General features: G+C 39.9%; 1 protein-coding gene across 1 annotated transcript in view; it reads right to left on the bottom strand.

The window, feature by feature from the left end:
- LRP1B (LDL receptor related protein 1B) overlaps positions 1 to 12,636 on the bottom strand; it is a 1,602,836-nt gene that overhangs the window by 184,698 nt on the left and 1,405,502 nt on the right. Inside the window, exons 64-66 of the mRNA XM_090045827.1 lie at positions 8,713 to 8,829; positions 8,464 to 8,583; positions 7,138 to 7,257 (exon numbers count right to left, since the gene is read on the bottom strand). Of these exons, the coding sequence (XP_089901953.1) occupies positions 7,138 to 7,257; positions 8,464 to 8,583; positions 8,713 to 8,829 (357 nt within the window). The remainder of the gene's footprint in view (positions 1 to 7,137; positions 7,258 to 8,463; positions 8,584 to 8,712; positions 8,830 to 12,636) is intronic.

The following is a 12,636-nucleotide window of genomic DNA, read 5'->3' as shown; positions in this document are numbered from 1 at the left end:
ACAAGCATCCCACCTTCCTCCACACCTCTTCCCACCCCTTCCTGCAAACCCCACTTCCTCTCATCACAGGTGAAGAAAACCAAAAGCACACACTAACACACATGGACATTAAGAATTTATTTTATCATGATGATAGAGACACTGGTGGGCTTCCAAATTGCTTTAACCTTGTAAATATACCAATAACACACTGCCCAACTGTTGTATTCCTCTCTTTCTCTTTCTGTGTGTGTGTGTGTGTGTGTGTGTGTGCGCGCGCACAGAGTGGTCTTTTGTTCTAATTGTAGAAGAACATGGATTTTGGGGTATTTAAAAAAATGGATTTTGCTGCAGTAGTCCAGATGGCACAAGGGGTAGTATCCCCAAATACCAGTAGCAAGCTTTCTAGGGCAGCTTTTTGTATGAATGGGGCCAGGATAAGGCATCTTTTATACTGCTGGAGACAGCACAGGTGCTGGCCCCCAGCTCTAGCTCCCCCTGGCTGTAGATCTGGGAGGAGCCAGGCAAGGTTATTTTGCCCCAAGTGGCACAGTTTGTTCCACAACAAAATGCATGTCCCATGTATGCTGAGGCAAAAAGCCCCAGTTCAAATTTGCACCACTTCTATTTGAGCTTCTGCAAGCACATGTGCCTGTATGTGTGGATGCACCCATGGTGGCAATCAGAACCCATCTAAGCCCTGTGCCCTGGTGCATCCCTACGCTGCTGCTGATAGGGGTTACTCTTTCCATTTTTGCCAGTCCTAGCTTGGCTTTAACCCTTATCCAGAGCCATATATCTGTAAGTATTTACTTAATCTTTTCCTTGGGATAATATGCCTCATGTTGGCTTATAGGAAAAAAAGCCAGATCTTACTCTACCTACTATGTTTCTAAGGGTGAGTAAACATGAGACACTGCACAGCAGTAGTAAGTCAGTCAAAAACTGCACTAATAAGCTACTGCACGATGTTATTAGACAGTAGTAGTAGCAGCACAGGAACTGTCACACAAAAACCGTGTGCCGGTGTTAATGCATAGTAAATATAGTCACTGTACATTCAGCTAGTACTTCAGTAAGGAAGTACTAAACTAAATACACAGTAACAAAGACACTTTAATGAATTTGTAGATATGCCCTTTGTAGACTATTTGGCAATTAAGTATGATACAGTTCCATAAGTATATGAAAATCAGATAATATAAAAATGGGCGAGTCTTCCTTACTGTTTTGTGTGACTTAGTTTTATGTGTATGATGATTGTACATTGCAGAAATATATGCCATAACAGGTTTTAGGGACCCAAATAAGGTAGAAAAAGATTGTACTTTAGCTGAGTAATTGGCTGAGTAGAAATTACCTATCACTTATCCTTGCTTATTGTAAAGGATCATCTTTACAACCACTCTTAATAAGTAGGATATGTATTCTTGTTTCGTGCTTAAAACCAGCTAAAATCACTACAGCTCATCTAAGAAATTAAAAACAAAAAGGTCAAAAAGAAGGAGAATCTAAAAGAGGGAGAAAAGTTTACGAAGTATGAAACAGTTAATCCGGACTTGTAATACTGTAATTTTTAATCTAATTAAAGGGAACAATATTAACTTCCAGTGTAAGAAAAGAACAATATATTTTTGTAATATATCTTATTAAAAACTCTGCAATACATTCCTGTAAAGATAAAATTACAATTTCAATCCAAAGTGTTCTAGAGACATTCATATGTTCTTCAAATATTGAAGATACTTTGTTAAATTTCACCTTTGAAAAACGTATTATGCTAGTCACTTAGAATGGCTCAATTAATAAAGTTTTCAAAGAAACAGAAGCTATTAAAAAGTTTTCTACCATGCTTCTCTTTTAAATATATCATAGCACAACCAAGGTTCAAAATTTAAGGATAATGATCTATGTAAAAAGTGACCATTCAGCGCACTAATTCCTAGCATTGCTTTCCAGCAGAGCAAAATCTGTGTTTCTATGTAGTGCTTCAATAATTATTATTGGAAATATATTCATTTGTAGGAGGCTCCATTCAAGTATTTTTTTTTTAAATTAATAAGTTTTGTCTATAAGAACATAACATTGTAAAAAAGTTTCAGGATCAATACTTTATACAGGATGGAATGAAGAATTTTAAAGCCACTACATCACTTGCACTTATTGTTCCATTTATTCTGTAGTAAAGTATATATTGTTTGACTTGTTTGAGGAAAATAAGCATGTTGCCAATTTCTAGAAGAAGGATTTGTATTTTTTGCAACTAAAGTATCATCCCAGACAATGAGAGGATATCTTTTTACTTTGGAATATCTATCAGGGTGCTTCATCAGAAACAGGCAAAACAAAAATATCATAGATAATTATACACATTATTACATGAGATGAAAACAAATAGCCTAGATACTTTCAATTTTGAATGTGCACAGTCTTTTTTAAAATAATTTCATAATTAGTGCAGAAATGCAAGCAGCAAACCCTGTCCATCATGGAACAGATACTAAAATCTGCCCGGTTATAGCAATGAGACAAAAAATGTATTATGAAAAGATAGGAAAATCCCACTGCAACATAAAAAACAAATGAAAAGTTCTCAGATTCAAGGCTAGAAATTATTTTCAGTATCAACGTTGCCACTTTTCATACCATCACAAGGATTTTAACCTTGGCTACTGCAGTCCTAGATAATAATTCTTATTTAATCTTTCCAAGTCAGTGGTTTTTAAAGTGTCCACTGCTGGACTTCACAAGACTGAAATCCAATTCCCTGTGCCAAGAAATTAATCAGACCTTCAAAAATGTATGTTCAACATGCTCAATACAGCCTAATGCCAGTTGTAAAGTGTTACATTTTTTTAAAAATCCACAAATGCCAGCATTCACAAATTAGAGGGAAAAATGTTCACATTTGTTAATATGTAAATCCTATTCTGACCAAACAACGTAAAAATATTGACACCATTTTTTGTCCTTAGAGTATTATTTGGAGAGTAAGATTTCTGTAAAGGCTCCACACCTCACTAAATGAGCCAGAACTCAAACTATCAAAAAAAAACACCCCAGATTCAAATATACTGAAAAAAATATTACTTATGGAAGATTTTTAGTGATGGAAGTTTGTGATGATAGGGCTTTCTGGCACTCAAGATGCTTCACTGGACTGACTACACGGAAGTTATATGGACATGACGCTGAATACCAGGCTCCAGTTAACATCCATCTGGGCTGACATATGACTATGTACAGACATTACATTTCTACCAGGAGAATTGCTGCTTTTTCAGTAGAAACTAGGGGCAATCATTCAATTACTCATGGGAAAACTTTCTTCTATCAGGAGAATGGTCTTCCAGGCTTCAACCTGAAAGATCTCCTTTGCAATGGAGTTTCACAGGAATGAATGTCTGTACGCTGTTTCGCTCCCCTCCCAGTCTACTCAGTAAGGGGAGTACAGCAACAGGCTCCTGCTCTCCACCTTTTCCCCACATGAGCCACTATCTGGTCTGGGGACCATATGGAGGGGGCTTTGCTCCACTTCTCTACTCCCCTCTTGAAGCAGTCTGGGAGGGCGGTAGGACAGCCACTGCTGAAGGTGAGGGACTTTGCTCTGCTGCTCCTCCTGCTCTGTTCTGGGAAACTATTACCGAAGCCACAGGACAGAGGCCTGCTGCTCTCCACCTGTTCTCTGCTCTGCTCCTACCTCCACACTTGGGGACTGGGAGGAGTGCAACAGCCACTGCTCATCACACCTTCCCAGACAGGGACCATCCTGGTTTGGAGAAGGCTTGGAGAAAAGGGACTGCAGGCAGAACGCCTCTAATGTTCCCTCTCCAAGAAAGATTTTGGTGAAATTTTGGAGAAATTTTCATCACTTGCAATGAATGTCTTGCTTATAGACTTTTGCTCTGAGAAGTTTCCTGTTGAGGAGCTCTATGCAGCCCTGAAAAGAAAAGTCTTGAGGTACCTTAGTTTTTCAGGTGGCATGTGTAGGTAAATCCAATATCACGGCAACAGATAACTCACCCTAAGCTAATTTAACTTAATTTACTACAGACGTACTTTCAGCCCCCTGGATGCTCTACTAGTGTTTAGATCCTGTGCATTAAGTTTAGTATTTCCTTAATAGAGTATTTAGTAAATATGCAGTACCTAGAGTTACTGTGCAGTAGTTCCAGTGCACTATTATTTAGTAATGCTTACTGCCCATTAGCCTAATAACACTGCACAGTAGACTATTAGCACTGTTTTTGCCATAACATGCTGCTTCACAGTGATATTAGGCTAATGCACAGTAAGCGTCTAATGTAGACATGCCCGTTGAAAAGTCTTTCTTATTCCAAAGTAAACACCTTAGGGAGTTTCAGCATAAGAAGCTGAAAGCCAGTGGATAGTGCATAGAAAGGCAATATAGCTCTTTGGGAGTAGGGACCAGAAGAGCAATGGGGCAGAAGCCTGTGTAGTCTCTTCCCTTACTTTCCAAAGATTAAAGAACTGAAGAAAAACATTGCAAAGTTTCTCTAACAAAGATTCCTAAGCCCTTCCTGCTTCCCTGAGGGAGTCCTGTATTGCTCTAAGTCATTGATTCTGCCAGAGTTAACAGCGTTAGCAAAATCTCATTTTCCATGATGTTACCGTTAATTATTTATTGACTTTTAAATATAAAATGGATTATTCCAAATTATTTTAGATATTTTCATTAGCTACTTACAGTAGTGACACTCTGTATGATTTCAAACAACAAACATTTAGATATATATATATAGCTACACACAGATATGTATGTAGTTGCTATTTTTTATTAGTATTATTGTGGTTTCACTTCAAGTCACCTATTTATATTATTTTCCACTCTAAAAATAGGAGGGCAAAGTGGAAATAAGCAATTCAAAGTCAACAAAATATTAAGCTGTATAATTTGTTTTCAGCACTTTCCCATTTATTGTAGTTTCTACAATTGGTCTTGCTGCTACAAGGGCCTGTTAAGACAACATCTACAATTTTGGATCCAACTGTTACTTTTTGGTACTGAAAATAAAGTATAAAATAATAACATCTGTCTTCAAGAGACAATATGACAAGAGACAAGGGGTATAGGTAAGTGGTTCCTTAGTACTTTGCAGATCATGATCTCATGTTACAATACAAAAAAATTCCAAAACACATACCTCATTCCAGTGTCCCTGCTCCACACCCCCCAAAGGTAATAATTTGAGCAAGGAATTGGATGCCAGGTATTTCTAAATTCAACTTGCAGGATGAGGAAAACTAGCTTGTGCAAAGTACTTAACTATACTTTTCTATTTTTCCATCTGTAAAATGGGGATAAGTACAGTTGCATGTAGGGAGGACTGGTTGGTTAATGTTATTATTTAATTTAAAAACAATTAAATGGGAACCAACTTTTTTCCCCCAAACATATATGTATTTGAATCCTAAATCATTATAAACATCAATGTGCAGCATAAGTTAAACAAATTTAAATAAAATAATTAACAAAGTTACTTCCACGTTCTTTACTTGCAACAATAAAAACAAAAAGAAAAGCAAAACATCCTGATGCAAACAAAAACAAAACAAAACAAAACAATGGTTAAAAAGATCATGAATTCCTGTGCTAGGATATGGTTTTCAATGTCATCAACTGCTACAGAAAAAATGATTCAAATGATCTCCTACCACTTAAAAAGCCTTTAAAGTTACTTTTCAGGTAAGTAGAACAAATGATAAATATTTTACATTTTGTGAAAAGAAGGATGACAACCAACAAAAATGAACTGCTGCCAAAGAAAATAAGAGAGTTTCTATTTGCTGTTGAATTGACAGAACACATTACAACATTCAAGAGCTAAGCAGCCTGAAGGTTGAATCATAGGTCATGTGTAGATGAAATGAGGCACATGTGTGCACGACACTTTAAAGCATGTTAAATGTTTTTGGACAGCTTTAATGGTGCCAGTGTTTGCACGCCTCAGCGGTGTATTGCACATGAATTCCAGCCGCTGTAAGAAATTTGGCAGCATAATGCACTTTAAATACTTGGGGTGCAACAAACCAAAACTCCTCTGAGGAGTTTTTAGTTTGCTGCCCCTACAGCTGCAGAGCAAAGCACCAGGCTCTGTGCAGCTCTGTGGCTCTGCAGGAAGCTCTAGAGGAAGCCTGACAGCAGCCTGGGAAGGCAGGGTCCTCCTAAGAAAAGCAGCAAACCTGATCTTCTCTCCCCTCACCCACCCTGGAGCCGGCCTCCCTGAGCTGTATGGGGGCCCAGTGATTCCCTCCGCGGTGCAGACTGCCTGAGCCGGATGTCTGTGGGTGGGTGCCACCTAAGGGAGGGCTACCGCTGCCACAGAGGGAAACACAAGCAGCCACCCCTGCAGCCCAAGGACTGCTCCACCTGCCGGCAGCTTGCCCTCCCCTCCCTGCTGGAGAGGCAGGTAAGTCAGTGGGGTGTGTGCACGACATGGGGGTTTAAATTGGCCCCAAACTGAAGCGATGTTTTTTAAAACCCAGCATTTCAATTGAGGGCCTCTGTTTCATCTACACATGCCATACTTAACAAATATTTTAAGACACTCAGGACCAAATACCTTTATGAGTCCTTCAGCTTCAGTACTCCTGTGTTTGTTGACACACAGAGGTCTTAATTTATACATCCTATGCCTAATACAATTACTCCAGAATGCCAAAAACTATTATTTATTTTGGTTTTTGCTATGTATTTGATTACAATAGACAAAAATAAGTAGAAAAACTTATCAGGGCTGGATAATTCTGAAAGAAGAATTAAATGTTGTCCTTAACAGACTCAAACTGTTTTATATACCTGCTGTCAAAGAAGGAGCTATATAAAATAAAGCAGTTTTTTTCTCATAAACCCTGATGTGCTTCAGGTGGAAGTAGGATACAACAATTCTATCAAATGGTTATTATCGAATAATGACTCTGGATTTGCTTAGTGTCATTTCAACTTCCTCTTCTCCGTTCCATGAAAGTGAAAATTATAATAAGGGAATTAAAAAAAAAGGGAGGGGGGAGGTTAGGAGTCATTTGAGGAAGAACTCCTAGAAAGTTATTAGTATTGGAAATGCGAAACAAGCTGTCACACTTCGAACACAAAAAGGTTTCTACTGGACTTCTTAATGTGACTGTTGTATAACTTACCACAATTTGCTTCATCTGATCCATCAGCACAGTCTGGATCTTCATCACATACCCATAGTTTAGGAATGCAGTGTTTTGTAGTTTTACACTGAAAATGGTCTGGAGAACAGCTGTTTTCCGCTTTAAAGAAAGAGAGTTATTATTAAAGCTAGAAGTTTCTGTTAAATACTCAAATACTGTATTTGATAAAAGAGCTCCAAAGTTTTCTCTTATTAAAAAAAAATCCCCAAATTTCAGGTAAAAAAAAATAACTCAAAATCCACATTTTTCTGTGATTAAAATGAAGCACCACTTTATATATATATATAGGTTGCAGGCTTCACAGGATAGGATGGGCTGGCCCTGGTAATAGTTAAATTACTTGTGGACTTTAACAAGAGGCCTCACTAAGACTCGGCATGAACTAACCATAGTTTGCCAAAAGCTATATCTGAACTAGGTCATGAGATCTTTGAAGTGATCTGATCATCATGAAATGGTCTTTGTATCCTCATGAGCCTGCTCTTCAGGCATGGAGAGGCAGCTGTGCATGCAGACCAGGACAAAGTTTTTGAAAGTGCTGTCCTGGATTAGTAGGGGATGTGAATAGCAGGTCCAGTGAAAGGCCGTCTCTAAATAATAGCATGATGGTAATAGTCATTCCAGTAGGGTAATGGATAGAGCATTACACTCATGAAATGTAAACTATCTGACTGTTTTTCTTTTATAACTAGGCTGAAAATATCAGAGCTAGTTGACATAATGAGTAATATTAGAAAACAATTGAAAATATATTTAGTGAAAACACTTCTTTTAATGGCATTTGCTCTCTTTTTATTAAATAGCTTTAATACAATTGTGTTGTACGGGAAAATGTGTATAGACACACCTAAAGAAAAGAGAACTCTATCATCTCCAAAGAGGTATGCCATGGGATAAAGAGTTCTAAAATCTATACCCCTTCTCAGTCCCACTCAAAGATTATAGACAGTGTGTCTATTGTGTATTGCTATCAGACAAAATATGAAAGCTGAAAGACCAAGAAAGAGGTATGAATTGGCAGTAGGATGATCAAAATAATAATGTGTAATTTAACCCAAATAAAAGACTCAATTTATTTCCTAAAAGTAATGTTCTACTTTTCATTGACTTAAAAAAAAATGAAGTCAACAATGGAGGTACTTGATTCCTCTTGGTGTACCCACAGTATATCGAGTTCCATATGCCTGGCAGCCCAAATAATTAGCTGTTTTCATTGTGCTACAATGCTTTTATATCCATCTTTTAAGATCTTTATTTAAAACTCTCTATCAGTGGTCAGTATATAACTCTTTAAACATAACTTACGACAGTCTCGTTCATCTTCTTCATTACCACAGTCATCTTGTCCGTTGCATCTCAGATTTATTGGGATACATTTCTGACTCTTTGTACACTTAAACTGACCGGACAGGCAAACATGAGTATCTGGAATTTAAGTTAAAAAAAAAAAAATCTCAGATGAATTTATGAAAGAATTTAAAAGACCTAAGTTAAATCAGGTTAGTTAAGGGTTTTAGTCAGTATTTGAACTTGATACTCGCTATAATCACCTACCACAGTTGAGCTCATCAGAGTTGTCTCCACAATCATTTTCTCCATCACAGATAAAAGCTGGAAGAGCACAAAGTCCAGTTCCACACTGAAAACGTCCTGGTTGACATTTAAATTCAGCTGAGGGAGCAATGGGGAGAGAGAAGGAAAAGCATATATAAAACATACACCATTACAGAGGATTTATAAAGTTATTAACAATGCTTTTCTGCTATATACTGCTTTACTTGAGACAAAAATAAGTAAAAATAGACATGTGAGCTGTCTTATTTTCCCTTTATAAATAAGCAGATCAAATACATGGAATGATTAAAAGCTCAGTGAAATCACTGAAAAGATTCTCATTGATTTCAGTGGCATTTGGATCACCTCATAATAAGAATGTTTTTACATGAAATCATTTGGATTTTTCTAAATACATTTTTATTAATTAACAAAAAAAATCTTTAACCTAAGACTGAGGTTAAGAAAAATCATTTAGTACAGAGGTATTAACCATTACTATCACAGGGATGGTAATATGCCAATGTTATTACTTTTCAATGGACTTATTAAATCTACTTATAAGTAGATTTTCAATTACAATGTATAGACGTAGAGTATGCAGTAGTTACCAAACCATAATAGAACACATATATCTCAATGATAAAACCTCAGCACTAAGGCTGAAGATCTAATTTGCATGACAACTGTATAGTTGTATCTCAAGAATGACAGGGTGCTAACCCCTGTACTTCCAATTGCTTGAAAGGGATTATTAGCTGCAGCACACACTTTTTACATAATTACTGAAAGTACACTTTGCATAAAAATACTGAAAAAGAGATTCTGGAAGCCTTGCTACTATTTAAATTACTATTTCTTCACAAGTTCTGATGGTGTGGTTACACTGTGCCCAGCTCATTGTTAATCAGAAAGAAATTCTAAGAAGTGGCAGTATTAACTTAAACTGACAAATCTATTTGGACCGGGCAGATGAAGCTAGTTTAAAATGTATTATTATGGATGGAAACCATGAGTTTATATATTGGGAAGGAATTCCCAGGTAAACTACCTGTGCTGACAAGCTGTTAAACAGGTATGACAAAAGACCCTTTTAAAGAATTACTTTCTGTCCTCTCTAGAAAATATGAAGAACTGAAGCTATTATCATTGAAAGGATTATTATATAAATCTGATATCCCATGACTTCTAGATTTGACCAAAGCCCATACAAGTGGTATGTAAAACCTATAACATGGTGACTGAAAAGTATATTTTGGATGTGTACCAAGCAAGATTTGTAACAATATATTACAGCAGGGGTTTTCAAACTTTTTAAAGGAATAACCCCATTCTCATTTTAAGGAATATACCCCTCCTGACACAAGAGGAGGGTGCTGACAACTGACACCCAGGAAAAAGCCAACCTATTAAATAGGTACTTTGCGTCAGTCTTTCATCAGTCCCATAGGACGCCCATGCCTGCTATGGGACAGGGGATCCGGGTGATGGGGATCCCCTACCCTCCATAAATGGTGACCTCGTGAAGGAACTCCTTGAGAAGCTGGATACCTTCAAGTCAGCTGGCCCTGACAATCTGCACCCCAGGGTACTCAAGGAGCTGGCGAGCGTCATAGCCCAGCCCCTGGCACGGATCTTTGAAAGCTCCTGGCGCTCTGGTGTAGTGCCCGAAGACTGGAAGAAGGCCAATGTGGTGCCGATCTTCAAGAAAGGGAGGAGAGTGGATCCGGCTAACTACAGGCCCATTAGCCTGGCTTCTATCCTGGGGAAGATCTTAGAAAAGTTTATTAAGGAGGCCATCCTTGAGGGACTGGCCCAGGCTAACATCCTAAGGGACAGCCGCATGGGTTTGTTGCAGGTAGGTCTTGTTTGACCAATCTCATTTCCTTCTATGACCAGGTAACCTATCACCTGGACAAGGGAGAAGAGATTGATGTCATATATCTTGACTTCAAAAAAGCCTTTGATCTGGTATCCCACGATCACCTCTTGGCCAAACTGCCCAGTTGTGGCCTTGGCTCCACCACGATCCGCTGGCTGGGAAACTGGCTCCGTGGTCGGACCCAGGGAGTTGTAATCGATGGCAGTCACTTATCGTGGTGCCCTGTGACCAGTGGGTTCCCTCAAGGCTCTGTCCTGGGACCCATCCTGTTCATCTTCATTAATGATGTGGACATTGGAGTCAGGAGTGGACTGGCAAAGTTCGCCGATGACACCAAACTTTGGGGCAAAGCATCCACGCCAGAAGATAGGCGGGTGATCCAGGCTGACCTGGACAAGCTCAGCAAATGGGCGGACGAGAACCTCATGGTGTTTAACACCGAAAAATGCAAGGTTCTCCACCTTGGGAGGAAAAACCTGCAGCATCCTTATAGGCTCAGCAGTGCTACGTTGGATAGCACTACAGAAGAAAGAGACTTGGGTGTCATCATTGACCACTAGATGAACATGAGCCTCCAATGCGATGCTGCAGCTAGTACAGTGACCAAAACGCTGGTGTGCATCCATAGATGCTTCTCGAGCAAATCCCGGGACGTCATTCTCCCCTTGTACTCGGCCTTGGTGAGGCCGCAGCTGGAGTACTGCGTCCAGTTTTGGGCTCCACAATTCAAAAAGGATGTGGAGAAACTTGAGAGAGTCCAGAGGAGAGCCACGCGCATAATCGGAGGTCAGGAAAACAGATCTTATGATGACAGGCTGAGAGCCATGGGACTCTTTAGCCTGGAAAAGCACTGGCTCAGGGGTGATCTGATGGCCACCTATAAGTTTATCAGGGGTGACCACCAGGATCTGGGGGAACGTTTGTTCACCAGAGCACCCCAAGGGATGACGAGGTCGAACGGTCACAAACTCCTGCAAGACCGTTTCAGGCTGGACATAAGGAAGAATTTCTTTACTGTCCGAGCCCCCAAGGTCTGGAACAGTCTGCCAGCGGAGGTGGTTCAAGCACCTACATTGAACACCTTCAAGAGTAAATTGGATGCTTATCTTGCTGGGATCCTATGACCCCAGCTGACTTCCTGCCCTTTGGGCAGGGGGCTGGACTCAATGATCTCCTGAGGTCCCTTCCAGCCCTAATGTCTATGAAATCTATGACAGCAGGCTGGACATGAAGCCGGCAGCATGGGGAAGCAGCGCACGGCGGCGGCACAGAACGGTGAATGGCGGTGGCAGGGGGCAGGGATGTGGTGTGCAGCGGCAGTGTGAAGTGGTGAATGGCGGTGGAGGGGGACGGGAAGCTTACACGCAGTGGTCACTGCCGTCATTCACTGCTCCATGAGGCTGCCACACACGGATTCCCTGTGCTGCTGTGCATACCCCCTGAGACTGTCCCAAGTACCCTCAGGGGTATGCATACCCCCGGTTGATAACCCCTGTATTACAGTACTGAAATCCTAGTGCGAGTTTAGGATAGAATGATTTCCTGATTTATACAAACATTCTGGACTCTTTTCCCAGATGAGTGATAAGATGAGTGAAAAGAATGAGGCAACAACAACTAATGTTACAACTCCAGACAAAGAAGGCATTTTATGCACATTTTTACATTCTATTATGAAACTACGCGACTAAGCACACAGTTTAACTAAGCTGTTCTGAAGACAGAACAAGTTTATAAAACCGAATGTGCCCCCAGGTTCTTAAATGTAGGAAGACCTCCTGGAAACAGTGATTTCAAATCTCACATATTTATAGATGGCATCAGATATTGAGAGGAACATAATCATAGGAACTAAAGTTCTTTAGAGATAGCCAACAAAAACAGTGTCCTGGGGAGCTGGAGCGGGAGTTACCAGCACCGCCAGAGGAGCCTGCGCGGCCTGCTTGTTTATGCAGCCACGGCCAGAGAGATGACGTCATCGGGAGCAGGTGGCCAGCAGGGATAAAAGCGGCCATGGAAGAGCAGAGGGGGGAAGTGGAGGA

This window comes from Crocodylus siamensis, chromosome 4 (genome assembly GCF_052110815.1).
Source record: "Crocodylus siamensis isolate JL-2025a chromosome 4, ASM5211081v1, whole genome shotgun sequence".
Classification (NCBI taxonomy): Eukaryota; Metazoa; Chordata; order Crocodylia; family Crocodylidae; genus Crocodylus; species Crocodylus siamensis.
This window is presented reverse-complemented; position numbering and strand designations above follow the sequence as displayed.